Source organism: Adiantum capillus-veneris, chromosome 6 (genome assembly GCF_014529385.1).
Source record: "Adiantum capillus-veneris isolate H3 chromosome 6, ASM1452938v2, whole genome shotgun sequence".
In the NCBI taxonomy this organism is placed as follows: Eukaryota; Viridiplantae; Streptophyta; class Polypodiopsida; order Polypodiales; family Pteridaceae; genus Adiantum; species Adiantum capillus-veneris.
Window position 1 is genome coordinate 52,540,412 of NC_140936.1, and position 20,929 is coordinate 52,561,340.

The following is a 20,929-nucleotide window of genomic DNA, read 5'->3' on the forward strand; positions in this document are numbered from 1 at the left end:
CGAAAATTCTGTTGACTGCTGACATGGCAGAACTGTACGGATTTTTGCTTTTTACGCTGGCAGTGCTGACATGGCAGGACTGTACGGATTTCCGTGATTTACGCTGATAGCTTTTCGGCATTGCTTTTGGACCGGAAGCTTTTGAATTTGAAGGCTTTTCATGTAAACTGCTTTTCATGGGCCAAGGGCTCATTCTCTGGCATGCTTCTTGGAGAAGGTGCAGAGTCTCGAGTATAGGCTTGTATTGTGTTGATCCAATATAAAGAAATACCGAAAGGGGCACCAAGGTTTGGGGCCAATACTCTCTGGGGTGGAATTCCGCCACTCCGTGTCGCGTGTCATCTCTCTCTCTCAATTCAGTTGTTACTGAAGTGCTAAAAGTTTGTTCAGTCTGTTCTTTTCTATTGGCACGTGGTGCCCGTCTTGTGACAAACGATGCCCCAAAACAGTTGGTATGATAGGGAGTGCAGAGACCTCTACAGACAGCTGCGGGCTCAACGAGCCTTGGAGAAGATCCTCGAGAGCGAGGTCAGGAGACGGATGAAGGCCATTACATGCCGTAAAAGGCGGGCCTTCGAGGAAGAGCAAGAGCTTGAGCTATACCACCTTCTCATGAGTTCAGACTGCGCCACAGCATGGAGGATTCTCAGAGAGCCACGTCCTACTACCCCACTAGAGGACCCTCAGACCTGGCATGACTATGCCGAGCACCTATACCAGATACCTGGGTAGCCACTGATCCCAGAGCCATCCGACCCTCCACCTACCACTTCGACTTTCTTTACATCCACTATGGTGGAGAGGGCCATTCGGTGCCTACAACACGGCCGCTCAGCAGATCATACCGGCCTACAGAGCGAGCACCTGATCTATGCGGCAGACACTCTCTCCCCCCTACCAGAGGAGTGGACTATACACACCATTGTGCCTATCCACAAATGTGGCGACACCTTGGATCCAGGGAACTACAGGACTATCATGATTGGCCACACACTGGCCAAACTATACGGGGCAGTTCTTGAGGCAGATCTATTTGGTCTCTACATCGACGAGATTTCAGATCACATCCTACGAGCAGGCTCCGCGGGCTCAGACTTGGCAGGTATACCACTCCACATTATGCTCTATGCTGATGATATCATCCTTGTTTCTGAGACACGGGAGGGATTACAGAGCCACCTACGAGCCTTAGATGATTTCTGCACACACGGAGGGCTCACAGTGAACCTTGGCAAGACCAAGGTCATGATCTTCCATACCTCCAGGACAGTTCGTAGTAGAGCAGTACTTACAGCAACAGGCGGACAGGTCGAGGTGGTTGACTCATATGTTTACTTGGGGGTGACTTTTACTGGCACCACTGGCAGATTTTCCATGGCCCAGTCAGCCCGAGACCAGATTACACGAGGATACGCAGCGCTGGCCACCCTCGAGCGCGGATGCCATCAGGCCCGCTTCCAAGAGCCCCGCACGAAAGGGTGGCTCTTTGACACTCTAGTCACACTTGCCATGATGTATGCCGCGGCAGTATGGGCACCAAGACTCTCAACACCTCTATGGACACAAATAGAGCGTCCACAAATCATTATGATCTCTCGTTTGCTCCATAGCAAACCCTCCGTACCACATGACATCATCAGAGCAGAGCTAGCCACACCACCGATGCTAGTAGAGGCTCTTTTTTAGACAATCTGTTTCATTCAACGCATGCGAGAGCTCCCCCAAACAGACTCACTCGTAGAGCTTTTGAAGCATCGATACAGCTGCATCAGGAGGGTGACACGGAGATCATGGTACTCACAGGTCACAGAGTGGTTTACATCCCATGGTTTGGATATCACAAACCTGCCTCCTTTTCAGTATGATCCTGACTCTCCTCATATACACCTCTCACACACTAACAGGAATAGTGTTCTCAGACAGGACCTCTGGCAGCTCTACATTAGGGAGACATGGATCACACCCAGAGAGCCTCTCTGCATGAAGAGGCAGTACTACAGAGATCACTTCTTGACTATCCTAGCAGATGGGTTCATCCACAGACCGAGATACATGGATATCTACATGCCACGCCACATAGAGCACGGGTCGCCATTGGACAGCTCAAAGTGTTGTCACACCAATTAGAGATTGAGGCAGGACGAGCTACACATGTCCCCAAAGCAGAGAGGATATGCATACTTTGTACAGCAGAGATTGAGAGCGAGGAGCACTATGTTTGCAAATGTAGAGCACATGAGGAGATCAGAGGCAGATACCCGACCTTGTTTGCAGATCAGCCCACTCTACATCAGATTTTTTAGTCCAGAGACCAGCGACAGTTCGGCCGCTTTCTCCTCGAGATACAGCAGCATCGGGCCTCCCTCCTCCAGGTAGCATCAGCTGGGAGAGATGAGCACCAGACACAGCTCACAGACTTTTTTAAGAGCACCATAGCAGCACCACCACCTCCGACCATCCAGAGAGGAGTGACTCTACAGCTGGCTGAGGAGGTCCGAGCTCGCAGACGCCCACGTACCCATGGACGCAGGGCGCCTTGCCTACACCAAAGCGAGATCCAAGAGCACTACTATAGATCTTTGGAGGAAAGATGCCTCCGGGATTTTGCAGATCTAGCAGCCATCTTACAAGGACTGCTCACACCCTACCCGCCCATGCATCCTGTACTACACCCGGATTATGGTATTGGATGGAGCTAGAGATAGGATAGCATTTCAACTTCTGATTGTACATTCTACCCCAGCATATAGGATTACATCTTTTCCTCAGTTTTGGAGCTCCATCCCCACCCTTGTATCACTTTCTTCCCCCAGTCATCATACAAGATTGTCACTTTTACTTTTGTACCTTTTATCCTTTACGGATACACAGGACACCCACCTCATGTACTTTGATTTGTCTCATAGGCTGACTTCGGCCTTTTATAGACGTTAAAAAATCTCTCTCTCTCTCTCTCTCTTTTTTTTTTTTTTTGGAAAAAGTCAGGGTTGTATATTACTGAGTACAATATAATCCCCAGCGGATGTCAAAATAGCCTATCACATGGGGTGTACAAGCTGAATGTAAGGAGCAGAGCCACTATAGGCAACTCGACTAGAACAATCTCATGGTGGTTGGTGTGACGAGTGGAGGAGAAACCACCAAGGAGGGGCATAATGCCACGTAATCTGGCGACCTGTAAGTGTGAAGAAGAGTGGGGATCGTGCCCAACGCCGAAGGAAGGCAAATCGGCGAGCCTCGGCTACTCGAGATGTACCTGAGGAAGAATCCCACTGCCAAATCAGGGTGTGAATGATGTCCAGCAAATGGCAGTGGGGTATCGTGAAGGAGCTGTGGAGGCACTTAGAATGTGGAGACACGAGCTCTCCAAACATTCCGTAGTGTAAATACTAGGATGACTGAAAAAATTCATCAGTGTTTGAGAATCCCTGCTCAGGGTGTGAATGATGTCCAGCCAAATGGCAGTGAGGGTATCGTGAAGGAGCTGTGGAGCCGCACTTAGAATGTGGAGACAACGAGCTCTCCAAACATTCCATAGTGTAATACTAGTGATGACTGAAAAAACTTCATCACGTGTCTGAGAATCCCCCTGCCAAGCAATCTGTGGTAGCATAGCCAAAGTCCCTCGCCGATAACCAGCCGAGGTAAGCATAAAGGCTGGATCTATGTCTGAGCCCTCGTAGAAAAGATGGGGCCGGGCATCGGCATCAACCATGAGACAGATCCCCAAGTAAGAAATCCATGCTGAACACCTGCTCTGGTAGAAAGCAAACAGCAAGCCACACTACATGTGAAGCTGAGCATGACCAAAGACAGTGTGCAGGTGACTCAAGTAGTCGCAAAGGACAGCGAGTACATAACGGATCATGACCCATAGTAGCTAGCCAAGTCCCAACTAGAAGTCCCGCATGTGCAATCATCCACATGAAAAAAGAAATACGACGAGCCACATGTAAATCCCAGATGGCGGACCAAAACTGCTGCAGATAGGCATGGGAGAGGACTGAATGTAACCAGAAATGCATACGAGTGGGCTGCTCTGGCTGCTGTCTCATCAATGCTAACCGTCCAATCCTGACAGTGTACTCAAAGAAGGATACAGGTGCACCAGTGGGGTCAGAGTGAGGCCAATGCCACTCTCCTGGGTCCCAATAAAGCTAGGATAGAGCACGACCCTCCCACACCCAAAGCCTCCAAAGTGCAACATCAACGGAAGCAAAACGGGGGTCAACACAACGACGCTTCCCACGGGAGCCAACTACTCTGATGGCCTCCCATCGAGCTCCGGGAAGGACAAGGTGCGGAGAGGTGGCATCATATGTCAATCTAGCATGAATCCCCTGAGACTGGTCAGTATCAACTGTGAGTAGCATGGTGTCTAAACGAACTAATAAGAGAGTGCTCTGAGAAAAGAGGCATTCCCAGCCACAATGGGGAGGCATCTGAACCGTGCCTCTCGTGACTGCATCCCACTGTGAAGGAATGGCGGAATCAATCTCAAGCAGTCTGTCTGTCACCCCGCGACTAATGTCATAATGTTTTGCCACAAAACAGCATCCAGCATACGTGTCTCATGAAACAACCGCATAGAGGCAGCAGGGCCAGTGTCCCAGGCAGCCCAATCAATGTGAGTCCTCTCTCCAAGCTGACGGGGTGGATCAACCGAAGAATTAAGAACTGCAGCATTCCAAATGAGAGGCTGGCGCTCAATCTCCTCACGACATGAGGGAGGTGAGCGTATGATAGCCCGTCGCATGGAAACCCAAATCTGAAGGAGCGATCGGATGAAGGGTGAGAGGGAGGCGATGGACAAGGGGGCATCAGTAAAGAGAAAACGATACCCTGTCTGCCAAGTATGACCATCTCTAGTGCCGAGTCGTGGAGTCACTGCGCAAAGAGCGGCTTGAAGAAGCACCTTCCAAGGTTCTTGTCCGGGAAAAAGACCCCGAACAATAAGCTTGGTAAGAAGGGCGCGGCTCAGTAACTCTGGATCAATAATGCCAAGGCCTCCCTCTGACCTAGGACGAATAATCGTGGACCAGCGAACTCGAGTACGGGTATGAGTAGTCCCATCTGTGCCACTCCATAAAAAGTTCCGCACTAAGCGGCGGAGCGGAGCTATCACACCAGAATGTAACATCCAACAAGAAGCCGTATACCATACTGTAGCCAGAATGACCTGGTTGGCGACCAATGCACGGCCAGCCAACGACAGATGACGTGAACACCAACGGCATAGCTTCCTGCGAATAGACTGTAGTACGGGTGCAAACTGCTGCTGTGAGGTAACATCGAATCCAACCTGAAAGCCCAGATATCTGCATGTCTGACCCGGTCGCAGCCATGTGAAACCATCAGCTACCCCCCAAGTAGGTACATCATCACTGCCAACAAGTAACCCATAGGATTTATGCCAGTTAATGCATGCACCACTGGCAATGCAAAAAACCTCTAGGGCCTCCCGCATGGCATCAAGAGCAGCTAGCAAATAGCGTAACATGAGCATAGTGTCATCAGCAAACTCCTGATCGATAAGGTCTGGAGCTGTAGGTATTGGCATGGTCAAGCCACAAAATGCATGACTCTGAGTACGAAGAAAGTCGGACATAGTCTCCCCTACAAACAGATACAGATATGCTGCTAGAGGACATCCCTGACGGACAGATAGAGAAAGCTGAAAACTGCGACTGACACGGCCACCAATAGTAATAGCACTGCTGACAGTCCTGAAGAGAGCGGAAATGCCTGAGATCCATCTCGAAGGGAAACCCATCCTGGCTAAAGTTCCTTCAAGAAAGTCCCACTCAACACGATCGTATGCTTTCTCGAAGTCAAGGATGAAAAAAGTGAGAGGCTCAAAAGATAATCTGGCCCACTCTACTGCCTCATAAAAAGTGAAGATATTATCCAGGATGCATAGATCCATGACAAAGCCTGTCTGAGAAGTATGAATAATATCTGGTAAGAACGGCCGCAAGCGATGGCTGATCATTAACGCTAATATCTTATAGACCGAAGGGAGTAGGGTAATAGGTCTCCACTGTCAGAGCTGAGTGGTGTCACCCCCCTTCGGAATAAGAGATATGAGACCTGAACAAAGATCCGGATGCATATATCCTGATGCAAAGATGTCCTGACAACCGCGAAGCAGTGGTATATGCAATACATCCGAATATGTCAAAAAGAAAGCTCTAGTGAGGCCATCCTCTCCTGGACAGGAGGATGGTCAAGACTCTCTATAGCAGCATGGAGCTCTGCAAGTGTGAAGGGTGGCAACAAGATCTCTGCCATAGTGTCTGTACAACAGTGTCGCGTGTAATGCCAGATCTACTCACGGGCAAGTATAACCTCAGTAGTGCATACATCAGCAGTGAACAATGTCTCAAAATAATCTGCAGACATATCAAGTATAACATCAGGATGCATATGTAGTGTCCCCTGAGCATCGCACAAAGTCCGAAGGGTGGTGCCATGAGGGCGCTCTTTATGCGCAACGAACAAGTCTTTATTCATTCGATCAGCTTTAGCTATCCAATGAGATCATGAAGCATGATGAGTGAACTCAGACCTAGCCTCCTGTACGCGACGAACTCCTCTGTGAGCTCTGTCTATCTAGCAGCGAGATATGCATCTTGAGGCCACTCCTCAAGCAAGCGCTGAGTGGAGCCGAAAGGGATGTGAAGATCAGACTCGCGTACTCTCAACTGACGATGAATAATAGCGGTCTGATCACGGCAGTAAATACTAGACTGAGTAATGCAATGAGCAAGAAACTCTCCAGGGGGTCCACAATACGAAGCATCCGTGGACCATAAGTCACGAATCTGCTGCTGCAATACTGGAGTGGTGAGAACACTGTCAGGGATGCGGTAGCCTCGTCTCTGTGCAGAGGATCTAGTGAAGGAGATAAACAATGAGATGGGTAAATGATCTGAGAGGCTGGTCCCTCTCCATATAGTAGTGAATCCGCCTAGAGCTGCTGCCCAAGGGCCAATGTAAAAACGATCAAATCGCTCTAATAATCTCCCCCGCTGTCTCTGAAACCCCCATGAGTAATGAAGTGTAGCAGGGTGGCGACCAAAAGAGGGTATGTGCCAGGCGTCAACACCTTGAATAGCTAGAAGAAATCGATCCCAAGCTAGCTGCTCATCGGGAGAGATGGATGATAGAACTGGAGGTGTGATGGCGTGCCAATCAGAGTCACTCTCAACGTTGTTGAAGTCACCTCCAACAACCCAAGAGTCTACAGCAGGTAGAACAGCAGCCAAAGAGGACCAAAATGTAGCCCTCTCCCGAGGAGTAGTGGGTGCATAGACTGACATAAAACCAATGATAGATTCCCGAATCCGAATAGAAACATAAACTGCTCTGCCAGCGACAAGGGTGCCATGCTGCTGAACTGAGGCCAAGTAACGTGGTCCCACTGAGATGCATACACCGCAACTCTGTCCATGAAGGCCCAGAGCAAGCTCCCAAAAAGTGCGGGCGCCCGAGGGCATGAGATTGCCAAAGGGAGTGGCAATCTTATGCTCCTGTACTAGCAATATATCCACAGTGCCCACTACATGAGCGTGTAAATCTCTGCATAGTAAAAGCTTACGGGAACCTTTTACCCGAGAAGTCTGTAAACCATTAGCATTCCAAGAAACTACATGTAAATCCATAGACTGCATGAAAGAGTTTGAATAGCATCTAACTAACTGCGCATCTTCTTGAAGGCAGCTGGGCCATCCAAGGGGTGAGCTTCAGGCGGTAGGAAAGCTACCCACAAGCCCTCTCTAAGATATGGTGTCTCATTGCACCAACTGCGGACCTCAGCTTGTTTACATTGCATTACCGATGCTGCAGCTTTGACACCCCAAATGCGCATAGACATAGGAAGCACCACATCTGAGGATACATGAATGACCATAGGCAATGAATAGCAAGCATAAACATCACTCCACTCCATAGCACCAATACATGAAGGGTAGTGAGGGGACAAAACATCAAGAGCGGAAGTAGACAACCATAAATGAAGCTGAACCATAGTCTGTGCGTGCACAAAATGTAGAACCTGATCCTCGGACGATTCCTGAGCAGCGTGGAATGGAAGGAAAAAGGAATGGGTAGGCTGAGAGCGACTGCCTATTAAAGAGGGAACACAATCTATCTTGTGATGCATAAGATAGAGCTGCACCCGCTATGGCCCTTTTGAGTCACCGCACATCTCAGCCCAATGAGTGCCCCAGGAAAGAGGGCAAGAGCTGAGAAAACTACGTGAGACGTAAGTATGAGCTGCTGAGGGAGGGGGAGGACCAGAAGGCGGAGGGGGGAGAGTAAGGGCGAGAGGAAGAGGAGGAGAAGGGAGAGGTAGTAGCGGTGAATGACCCATCTGCATGGGAACAGGGACCTCGGGAAGGAGCGGGCGGGGGAACTGCAGGTGAAGGAGGAGCTGGTAGCAGAGGTAAGTGATCCTGTCACGAAGAAGAAGAAGAATGGCGAGGAGATGCAGGGGGTAAGGGGGTGGTGGAAACTTGAGAGGGAGCAGGAGAGGTAACACTGGGAGCTGGCTGCGTTGTTGGTTGCTGACGAGGACGGAAGGAATGATTACGACCCACTCTCTGCCATGTTGCCTCAGTGGGAGCTGAAGCGGAGGGAGGAACATGGAGGACCGGAGCTCGAGGAGCGCCTGTGGGCTGCTGAGGTTCTTGAGTAGTAGATGGGAAAGGAGGAGGAACCGGCTGTTGACGCTGACCACGTGGCTAAGCATGACTGCCGCGGGCCGGCTGTTGTTGCCACCGATGTCGTGGCAGGGTGGGGCAATCTCGCGCCAAGTGTCCCATCTCGTGACAGCGTAAGCACTGTCCTCGGCGGCCAGTGACTACCATACGGAGAGAGTAGTCTCGATCGCGCACAGCCACAGTAACTCTATCTCGTAATGAAGTATCCCCAAACACCAAGACCTGAATGCGAGGTGGGCCAGATGAGAAGATGCAAGATCCTGGAACTACCGTGCCAAAATGAGCAGCAATCATCTGGAGGAGATGTTCATCGATAAAATGGAGAGGCATATCCGGGAAGGAGAGCGTCAGAGGGAATCTGGGAATAAGGTGTCGACTGTCAAACTCCTCAGTGGAAAACTAGGGATACCACCTCGTTAAGTATATCATCCTGCGATCAGAGAGTATCGGAGAGCGAGCCAGGAGAGCTGAGGCGGTGGCGGGATCTGAAAGACGTACCATGAATATGCCTCTGCCAAGGAGTATAAGCTTCGAGATCCGTCCCTGAGTAGTGCCCAATGCAGTCTGACACCAATCACGTATAGAAGATCGGGGTGGAGACTGTCCAATCATCCGGCCAACTAAGGCATGCAGAGCCAAGTGTTGTACTTTGGAGTCAATGCGTGTCAATAGGTCGCCAGTGCAATCCACGCGACAGGCAAGTGGTGATGGAGCGCCATGAGGAGCACTCGAGACCAGCAAAGCCGCCATGAAGAATGGGCGAGACTGGCAAATGATAAAAGCAAGACCCAAAGTGAAGCTTGGACTCTCTCTCTCTCTCTCTCTCTCTCTCTCTCTCTCTCTCTCTCTCTCTCTCTCTTTTTTTGTAAAAATCAGGTCTGTATATTACTGAGTATAATATAATCCCCAACGGATGCCAAAATAGCCTATCACGTGGGGTGTACAAGCTGAATGTAAGGGTGAGAGCCACTATAGTGACAACTCGACTAGAACAATCTCATGGTGGTCTGTGTGATGAGTGGAGGAGAAACCACCGAGGGGGGGCATAATGCCATGTAATCTGGCCACCTGTAAGTGTGAAGAAGAGTGGAGATCGGGCCCAACGCCGAAGGAAGGCAAATCGACAAGCCTCGGCTGCTCGAGATGTACCTGAGGAAGAATCCCACTGCCAAATCAGGGTGTGAATGATGTCCAGCCAAATGGCAGTGAGGGTATCCTGAAGGAGCTGTGGAGCGCACTGAGAATGTGAAGACAAAGAGCTCTCCAAACATTCCATGGTGTAATGCTAGTGATGACTGAAAAAACTTCATCACGTGTCTGAAGAGCCCCCTGCCAAGCATTCTGTGGTAACATAGCCAAAGTCCCTCGCCGATAACCAGTCGAGGTAAGCATAAGAGTTGGATCTGTGTCTGAGCCCTCGTAGAAAAAATGCGGTCCGGGCATCGGCATCAACCATGAGACAGATCCCCAAGTGACAAATCCATGCTAAACACCGGCTCTGCTAAGTAAAAAGCAAACTGCTAGCCACACTACATGAGAAGAGGAGCGTGACCAAAGACAGTGTGCAGGTGACTCAAGTAGTCGCAAGGGACAGCGAGTACATAACGGATCATGACCCATAGTAGCTAGCCAAGTCCCAATTGGAAGTCCCGCATGTGCAATCATCCACATGAAAAAAGAAATACGACGACGCATGTAAATCCCAGATGGCTGACCAAAACTGCTGTAGATAGGCATGGGAGAGACCTGAATGTAACCAGAAACGCATACGAGTGGGCTGCTCTGGGTGCTGTCTCATCAATGCTAATCTTCCAATTCTGACAGTGTACTCAAAGAATGATACAGGTGCACCGGTGGGGTTAGAGTGAGGCCAATGCCACTCTCCTTGGTCCCAATAAAGCTGAGATAGGGCACGACCCTCCCACACCCAAAGCCTCCAAAGTGCGGCATCAGCAGAAGCGAAACGGGGGTCAACACAACGACGCTTCCCGCGGGAGCCAACTACTCGTATGGCCTCCCATCCAGCTCCGGGGTAGACAAGATGCGGAGAGGTGGTATCATATGTCAATCTAGCATGAATCCCCTGAGAGTAGTCAGTATCAACTGTGAACAGCATGGTGTCTAAACGAACTAATAAGAGAGTGCTCTGAGCAAAGAGACCTTCCCAGCCACAATGTGGAGGCATTTGAACCGTGCCTCGCATGACCGCATCCCATTGTGAAGGAACGGCGGAGTCAATCTCAAGCAGTCTGTCTGTCACTCCGCGACCAATGTCATAATGTTTTGCCACAAAATCTGCATCCAACATACGTGTCTCATGAAACAACCGCATAGAGGCAGCAGGGCCAGTGTCCCAAGCAGCCCAATCAATGTGAGTCCTCTCTCCAAGCTGACGGGCTGGATTAACCGAAGAATCAAGAACTGCATCATTCCAAATGAGAGGCTGGCGCTCAATCTCCTCACGACATGAGGGAGGTGAGCGTATGATAGCCCGTCGCATGGAAACCCAAATCTAAAGGAGCGATCGGATGAAGGGTGAGAGAGTGTTGGTGAACAAGGGGGCATCCGTAAAGAGAAAACGATACCCTATATGCCAAGTATGACCATCTCTAGTGCCGAGGCGTGGAGTCGTTGTGCAAAGAGCGGCCTGAAGAAGCATCTTCCAAGGTTCTTGGCCGGGAAAAAGACCCCGAACAATAAGCTTGGTAAGAAGGGCGCGGCTCTGTAATTCTGGATCAATAATGCCAAGGCCGCCCTCCGACCTAGGACGAATAATCGTGGACCAGCGAACTCGAGCACGAGTATCAGTAGTCCCATCTGTGCCACTCCATAAAAAGTTCCACACCAATCGGCGGAGCTGGGCTATCACACCAGAATGTAGCATCCAACAAGAGGCCGTATACCATACTGTAGCCAGAATGACCTGATTGGCGACCAATGCACGGCCAACCAACGACAGATGACGTGAAGACCAACGACATAGCTTCCTGCGAATAGACTGTAGTATGGGTGCAAACTGCTGCTGTGAGGAAACGTCAAATCAAACCTGAAAGCCCATATATCTACATGTGTGACCCGGCTGCAGCCATGTGAAACCATCAGCTACTCCCCAAGTAGGTATGTCATCACTGCCAACCAGTAACCCATAGGATTTATGCCAGTTAATGCGTGCACCACTGGCAATGCAAAAAACCTCTAGGGCCTCCCGCATGGCATCAAGAGCAGCTAGTAAATAGCGCAACATCAGCATAGTGTCATCAGCAAACTCCTGATCGATAAGGTCCGGAGCTGAAGGTACTGGCATGGTCAAGCCACGAAATGCATGACTCTGAGCACGAAGAAAGTCGGACATAGTCTCCTACAAACAGATATAGATACGCTCCTAAAGGACATCCCTGACGGACAGATCGAGAAAGCTGAAAACTGCGACTGACACGGCCACCAATAGTAATAGCACTGCTGGCAGTCCTGAAGAGAGCAGAATGCCTGAGATCCATCTCAAAGGGAAACCCATCCTGGCTAACGATCCTTCGAGAAAGTCCCACTCAACACGATCGTATGCTTTCTCGAAGTCAAGGATGAAAAAAGTGAGAGGTTCAGAAGATGATCTGGCCGACTCTACTGCCTCATAAAAAGTGAAGATATTATCCAGTATGCATCGATCCATGACAAAGCTTGTCTGAGAAGTATGAATAATATCTGGTAAGAACGGTCGCAAGCTCTCTCTCTCTCTCTCTCTCTCTCTCTCTCTCTCTCTCTCTCTCTCTCTCTCTCTCTCTCTCTCTCTCTCTCTCTCTCTCACACACACACACACACATCTAAGGTTCTCTCTACTCTCGAGGGGGTGTTGCATCTCAAATCCTCAAATTCATGTCTCACATTGTTAATTGTCCGCCTGTTGAAATCTCACAGAAGGAAGACCTCCCCGAGGTTAAGAGTACCCATGATCCTCTCTACAAGGCATGTGTATGGTGAGAGGGTGTCCCCCTCCTCCTCATAGTCTGCTAGACCTCTTTCCTCTATTGCTCCTCCCGATGTCACACACTTCGACCCCAAGGGCGTGAAGTAGCATAGAGCAATATAGATGAGCTGTCCCACGCATAGCTGTACTCTAACCCACATGCAGCAGGCCTCCGACTCTCGGGCCATAATCTGTATCCCTCCTGTAGAGCTCTCTTCATAGAGGATGGCCAACCCCTCTTGATCCTATGGAAGTATTGTGCCGCATACACTTCCAATGTAAAGACTCCAACACATACCCGTGTACTCTCAATAAACCCTGCTCTAGGCTTCATGTGTCTCAGTGAGTAGTGCAATGTCTGTGTGTGCACATGCGTGCAAGTTTGCGTGTGTGCGTGCACGCGCGCAAGTGCGTGTGAGAAATTGAAATGTTTATTAATGTCTACAAAAGGCCTAAAAGATCTATGAGACCAAACGATTACATCATGATCATCAAGTGTGTCAAGTGTCCGATACAAAAGATAATGTTACAAGTCCTAAAAAGTGAGCAACTAAGAAGAAAGAGCCAGTTGGTAGAAAAACAGACATCCCAATCCGCAAGGGTATTATCACATGAGAGAGAGAGAGAGAGAGAGAGAGAGAGAGAAATGAAATGAAATGAAATGTTATATTAACGTCTTCAAAAGGCCAAAATGACCTATGAGACCAATCAGTTACAAAATAGTGAATCTAATACCATGTCTGGGTACAAAAGAACTAGAAGTGGAACAAAATACTACTACTACTACTACAATCTAAAACTACGTGGGTGTAGCAGCTGATACAATAGGTACCCGGTAAACTGGATGTAACAGTGTGAGAAACAAAGATGGAAGAAATGGTGAGGATCCATCCTCATCTGCACTCTGGATGTCGAGAGAGTATGGCTCGAATCTTCTGTTGTAGTCTCCGTCGATGCTGTGTAGCTCCTCTCCTCAGTCGCGGTCGTCTGTATCTCTGTAGCTCCAATGCTCGGTCGATGAGAGTGCCAGTAGTGGTCGAATGAGTGTGGGACGAGCTCTGCAGTGGTGGCTGCTCCTCTGGCTGTCCCATATCTAGTGAAAAGAAATCTGTAATGTGTCTCTGGGACTGCCTCTCTCTAGCTCTCCCCAGTAAAGTGTCTCTATACCTGTGTAACTCAAGTAGATATAGTCCAAGACATCTCTGATCCTCATAACTCATGACCCTAGATAGAGGACCAAAACCCTCTCTGAATAAGCAGTGGAAACGCCCCCGTATCTCATAGAACACTGTGCAATGACATATGTAGTGCAACTCTGTCTCTGGCTCTCTCTGGCATAATCGGCATATCCTGCTGTCTGCTGGTATCCCTCTGAATCTACCGGTCTCAATCTCGAGCTGATGTGAGGATGTGCGTATCTGACCAATGGCACAACGCAAACCATGAGACATATGTGTGTCCATGTAGCTGGGTCGAATCACAAACCCATCTCCTGTGAGGTGGAGAAGATGCTCTCTATAGAAAGCCATCTTTGTGCTCAACTCCTGAGGCGGCTCTATCCATGTCCTCCTAGTGTCGAGCTGGATCAGGTCCTGACGAATGAGTCTAGTGATCTCCACCCGTGTAAGAGACAGCGAGGGTGCCTGAAGAGAATACTGGAAAGGGGGCAACCTGTCCATGGTGAAGCCATGCGTCTGAAACCATGAAGTCATCTGTGCATACCAGCATGAAGTGTCCCCCTGTAGAGCTAACTGTCTGGAAGACTCAAGGGCCAATCTAGCATATCTGTCTCTAGTAGTATCCCATAGGCTGTGCACAAAGGACACTGATCTGGTAAGCGCCTCAATCTCCATGGGGGGGGCAGCTAGCTCTGCTCGAATGATCGCGTGAGGTACGGAGGCCTTGGCTCTAATCAATCGGGAGATCATAGATACCAAGGGCCTCTCCATACCTCTCCAACCATCCTGGCCTACAGAAGGTCCCCATACCTGTACCCCATACATCATAGCTGAGGCTACTAAAGTATCAAAGAGCCATAACTTTGTCCGAGGTTCCTGGAACTGAACCTGCGAACACATCCTCTCCAAGCCTCCCAAGGCCGCATAAGCTCTGGTCAGTCTAGTCTTTGCTGCTCTCCCCAAAGAAAACCTCGGCCCAGTGAAGACTATCCCAAGGTAAGTGTATGCATCTGTATACTCCACAATCTCTTGACCATACGTGAAGGTCGGTGCCGATCTCCTGATCCACTGCGGTGTGGTGTTAAACACCATGACCTTGGTTTTACCAAGGTTTACAGACAATCCACTATCCTCTGCAAAACTGTGTAATGCATCCAACTGTCGCTGCATACCCTCTGGTGAGTCAGAGATCAAGACAATATCATCAGCATATAACAACAATGGGATCCACGTCCCTGCCAGCTGGGCACCTCTATCACCCTCTCTGTCAATGTAATCAGACACCTCATCAACATACATACCAAATAGAGTAGGAGACAATGGGCAACCCTGTTTCACCCCGATAGTGGAGTGAACTAAGTCAGAGAGAGAGAGAGAGAGAGAGAGAGAGAGAGAGAGAGGTTCCTTTTTGTAATATAGAAATACTCAAATGTGTGAGTGTGTGCTTCCACAGGGATGTACCTCAGCAGCAACGTACTGAGAGTCCACTGTAAAATGATGATCCAAAAGATTAAGACTCTGCAGCAGCTGTTTACTGGCATCAGTTGCTGATGTACAAACGTGTTCTTGACCTGCGCCATTTAATCCAGTGTGTGTCCCAACCAACCAACAAGGGTGAGCCATTACAAGCTGAGCTTGAAATTGCAAAGCCAATGTGTTCTTGAAATCACTAATGTGAGTCGCTACTGCTCCAAAGATGTCATCATTTTTGGGTTGTAAATTTGTCCCGAAGCTATCTTTGGACAAGCACAAATATTCCAATGCTTCTAACTGCACAAAAGAGGAAACCAGTTGAGGAATTCAGTTAAAAAAACAGATCAAGTCGGCAGTCATAAAATCGACAACATCTACCGGAAGCCCAAGTCGCTCTAAAGTGGCTGAAGTTCTTGAACAAAGCCACTTGCAAAAAACTGTCATGGCTGCATTATTTACCCCTAACTGCATGACAGGTTTGGAAGCTAAATGAAGGCAAAATATCCCTATGTCAGGATCCTGAAATGCTCCTCGCATGGCATCTGGAAAATGTAGTTCAAGGCCAGATTCTCGATCTTCATAGCTTGATTCAAACACGCCACCCAGGTGACCAATCATTTCTTCAATAGCCTTGGTTCGCTCACCCATCAACCACTGACCCAAAAAACTTCAGTGTGTCAAAACTTGTAAGCCTCTATAACACAAATTTCAATAGACATCCTTTAATGCAGCAATGAAACAAGGGAGACAAAAGAAAGTTATACCAGCATAAAGCGTTCAAGAAAAAGAATCTCAAAGTGACACTCCTCTCCCAAAATCTTAGAAAATAACAAGAGCCTGTTCTGAAAAAACAAAGACATAACTGAGCTGGCTGCTGCTCTCCTTCTCCCAATCACCATCCCCCCACCAATTGCGTAGCTCTTCCCCCCAATCGCGCCGTTCATGTTGCCCCCCTCGCACTGCCCGCCCCTGCTCCCCCTCGCTCGCTCGCACTGCCCGCCCCTGTTCCCCCCGCTCGAGCTGCCCCCTCGAACACACACACACACACACACTCCACCCCAAAAAAGAAAATCCTTGGCTTGCGCTGCCCCCTCCCCACCCTGCAGCTTCCGTCCCTAGCTATCTGTGGGCGGCTTTCAGCTTACCGGTAGCCTAAATTGACGTCATCGCCCTCCTCTTTACAGCAGAATGGCGGGCCCTGCTCCACCTCAAAGGGACCCTTCGGCTTGCTCTTTCGCCGGAAGAGCAAACGAGCTTGATGGACGAAGTGGAACGACTTCAAGCCACCTCGGTCATTTGCAAGATTGTTCGCACCAGCAGATGCGAAGTTCGGGATTTTCTCGAGGCCTGACTCCTCACCGACGTGGGCAAAATCATTGATGTGTATATTCTCCAGAGAGGTTATTACCAAATAAGATTTTAAGTCTCTATAGATGGCAACCATAGTGATATCGATGAGCCCATGTCACAAATTCGTGACGCGGCAGCCCGGACACACCCTGCTGATGTGGCACAGGTCCGTAAAATGCGCCGACAAGCTGGCGTGGCAAACTGTACGGATGCCCGCAGATTCCACTGACTTCTGACGTGGCATTCTTTGCAAAACGCGCTGACATGCTGGCGTGGCAGTGTATGGATTTCCAAAAATTGCGCAAGCTGCTTTTTGGCAGTTTTTGGAGACAGTTGCTTTTGGGAACTATTGCTTTGGAGTTTGAAGCTTTTGGGGCTCTACTTTTAGCATCCGTAGTAACCTTTATAATGAACCCAAGGGGGCTCACCTGCAGAGCATCTAGACGCAGAGTCCATGAGCGAGCACCCACGGGAGTTGTACTTTGCTCAAAGATTACTATAAATAGAAATACCGAAAGGGGTGCCAGTCTTTGGGGGCAATACTTCTTGGCATGGAACTACTCTCTGCTGTGTCGCGGTAGAATCTAGACTTGGGGTGTCCAAGTTTTCTACAGTGGTATCAGAGCCCAAAAAGATTCTTCTTCTACGGAGGATCCGATCCTTTTTGCAGCACGCACAGCTTTTGGGACTTATTAGCCACTACCACCCTTCATACATCGTGCATCGGGCGCGCTCCCGTCTTCATCGCTCTGTCTTACAGGGCATAAAGCCATAAAGAATCCCAGATTACACATGGGTTCTCGTGAAGAATCTGACAGAAATGACACCTCTCGATGGGAAGGCAAAGAAAAGTTGAAAAGCCGGTGTGGGAACTGAAGGAAAGATTGAAGATTTAGGCAAAAAAAAAAATCGGACAAGTTTGCCAAAAAGGAGTACAAACGTCAATTGCAGATTGGCATATGTGTGAACAGATTGATTAAGTACTCCAGGGACTCGAGATTAGCGAAACACCTGAAGAATTACCCGATTGATAAGATTTACTCGAGATGGCATGTGGCCATTGCTTCTCCTCTCAGGTAGGGAAGAAAGCCGAAAAGGCAGACGAGTACAGAAAAGTGGAACCTCTACTCGCAGAAAGACATGGACAAGCACTCTTGAAAAGAAGCACTTCTACAGAGCCAACCAATATGATTTCCTCGAAGACAAGAGCAAGAGAACAAAAGACTTCAAAGAAGGTGGACACTCGACTAAGTTTGAATCAATTTCTGGGTTCCGAGATGCTCCGAGGGCTTTGGCCTTCATTCAGCAGTTTGACATAGCTTTCTCTGGAGGACATTACTCAAAGCACTCCAAGATTAGGAGGGCTACATCTTTGTTCAAGGGCAATGCTCGAACATGGTGGTCCACTCTTCTTCTGAAGAAGGAAGCTCCAATTAAATGGTTGAAATTCAAAAGTCTCTTTATTTCTTCTTGGCTGACTCGGGAGTACGAACGAGATATACGAACCGCTTGGAATCATCTTCGGATGACCAAGGGAGATTCTTTGGACGCTTATTGCGAGAGATTTTGGAACTCTTTTCTACCAACCTCTCCATTTAAGAAGATCTCTTTTAAAGAACAGATTGAGCGGTTTTGCCCCGAGACTACTGCCTAGAACAAAAGTCGAATTCTATTCAAGAATTGATGGGTCATGCGAAACAGTGTTTTGCGATACATTCGGAAATTTGACTTACTCCACTGATGAGATCTTGACTCAGAGAACCCAACAGACCTCTCACAATGAAAGGAGAAAGAGAAAGAGTTCCCAGGACAAAGAAAAGAAAGATGCACGTCCTCGGCTGACTCTTAGAGAAAGGGCTATCTATCTCAAAGAGGGGAAGTGTTTTGGTTGCGGGAAATTTAGACACATCTCCGCAAAGTGCCCCAAAAAGGCACAGCAAGAACAGACTGAAGACAGGCCAAAGAGTTCTAGAGCAGCAGAGAAACGTGGCAGAAAAGGCAGATGAAAACAGTACCACATTGCGTGCGGCCCGAACCGAATCAAATGAACAGAAGTACAAAACTTTGCCGCACTTGGGGCAAAGTGAAAGATCAAGAAGCCCTCATTTTTCTTTGATGGAGGAGCCAAGGCCAACTTCTTTTCACTTGAATTGGCAGCTCAGCTTGGAATTACGCCGGACATGCTGACGCCACAGGCGGAAGGAGTTCTAGCCGCACCCGGACGGGATGTCGCCATTACACAAATCATTGGCAAACTTCGTTTGCAATGTCAGGGGTATTTAGGAACGAGGACTTCTAAGTAATGCCCTCATGAAGGTTTTGATGTCCTCCGAGAAATCCCTTGGTACCGCAAGAACAACCCCGTGGTCGACTATCGGGCTGAGAAAGCGACTTCAACAAATGAAGGGCAAAGAGATTGTACTTGATGAAATTCAGTTTCTTTACTCAATTTTCTGAACACAACTAAATGATGATTGAAGGTCGAATATTCGAAAAAGAACGCCAAGATTTTCTCCACACATGCTGATTGTTTCTCTAAGGGGCTTCCAGGCGAGTTGCCACCATCTCGTCCTGAGGATCACACTATTAATCTGATACCTGGAAGCACACCACCGAACCGGCCACCTTACCGTATTAGCCGAGCCCCGAATGAAGAGATTATGAACCAAGTGAAAGACCTTTTAGAAAAGGCTCTTATCCAGCCGAGTACTTCACCCTACTACTCTCCGGTGTTGTTGGTTTATAAGAAAGATCTTGGAGAATGTGCATTGATTATAGAGCTCACAATAAAATCACCATCAAGAACAGATTTCCGATTCCGAGGATCGATGATATTCTTGACCGATTACAGAGATCCTCTTGTTTCAGCAGGCTCAATTTGAAAAGCGGATATCATCAAATCAAAATCGCGCCGGGAGATGTCTAGACACAAGACAGCTTTTCGGACGAGCTTCGGTTTATATGAATTTTTGGTGATGCCTTTTGGCCTTACCAATGCTCCAGCGACTTTCAACCGAATGATGGATAGGATTTTCAGAGAGTACCGATCTTCTGTTGGCACTTTCTTTGATGACATTATAAGGATGAGGCAAAACATAGACACCATCTGCTACATGTCTTTCAAGCATTGCGAGATCACAAGTTAGTAATCAATGCCAAGAAGAGTGAATTTTTCTTGCCGAAGATACAATTTTTGGGACACATTGTCTCAGCAGCAGGAGTACAGATGGACCCGGACAAGATTGACACTATACCTGATTGGCCCGATTTGAAGAATGTTCATGAAGTTAGAAGCTTCTTGGGCTTATGTTCTTACTACCGGCGGTTCATTAGAAAGTTTGCAGAGGTCGCTTCCCCTTTGCACATTCTGACACAGAAAGGAGTCCCTTTCTCGTGGGGACCCATAGAGGTGACTACCTTTCAGACATCGAAAGAGTAATTGACTACGGGACGAGTTTTGACTTTGCTGGATTTGCAAAAGTTATTCGAAGTATATTGTGATGCTTGTGGTCGTAGTCTGGGTGCGGTCTTAATGCAAGAAGGCCATGTCATTGCCTATGAGAGCTGATCGTTTACAAGGCCGGAATTAAAAGCACAGATTTATGAGAAAGAGCTTTTGGCGGTTATCCACGCTCTTACTCAGTGGCGACATTACCTACTTGGAGCCGATTTTACGGTCTTTACTGATCATCAGAGTTTACGCTACTTCTTGTCACAGAAGCAGCTTTCGGAAAAACAGATGCGGTGGGCTAACATCTTGTCACAGTTTCATTTCCAGATTGTCCATGTACAGGGACAGAAGAACTTTGTGGTAGATGCTTTGTCATGGAAGCCGTTAGTCTTAGCTATTTCCGCAATTCATCATAGAAGCTTCAAGGACATGGTCGATCAGTACACCACAGATCCAGATTTTTCATATGTATTCAGTCGAATATAGAATGGTGAGGTAGTAGCGGGATATTCCATACGGGATGGCTACTTGATGAAGAAAACGATGTTGTGTGAGGGAAAAGGTTCTAACCGAATGTCACTGTCCACCATTTACGGGTCACCGCGGCATTGATACCACCTTGAAAGGTGTGGAGCGTTACTTCTTTTGGCTGAGACTCAAGAAGGATGTGGACGATTTTGTGCGCAATTGCTTGGTATGCCAGAAGGCCAAGTTTGACAAGCATAAAGCACAAGAATTGTTTCAGCCTTTACCCATTCCCACCCACCCATGGAAGAGTATTGCTATGGATTTC

The 20,929-nt window shown here is 48.5% G+C and overlaps 1 protein-coding gene across 4 annotated transcripts in view; it reads right to left on the reverse strand.

Annotated features, from left to right (window-relative positions):
• LOC147455506 (transducin family protein / WD-40 repeat family protein) overlaps window positions 1–20,929 on the reverse strand; it is a 207,026-nt gene that overhangs the window by 121,717 nt on the left and 64,380 nt on the right. For 3 of the 4 annotated variants that reach the window (XM_086514269.1, XM_086514268.1, XM_086514267.1), the window contains exons 8-9: window positions 15,714–15,989; window positions 15,324–15,632 (exon numbers count right to left, since the gene is read on the reverse strand). The exons of the other annotated variant lie outside the window; for it this stretch is intronic. In XM_086514269.1, coding sequence (XP_086370395.1) covers window positions 15,324–15,632; window positions 15,714–15,989 — 585 coding nt within the window. The remainder of the gene's footprint in view (window positions 1–15,323; window positions 15,633–15,713; window positions 15,990–20,929) is intronic. 4 annotated transcript variants of the gene reach the window in all.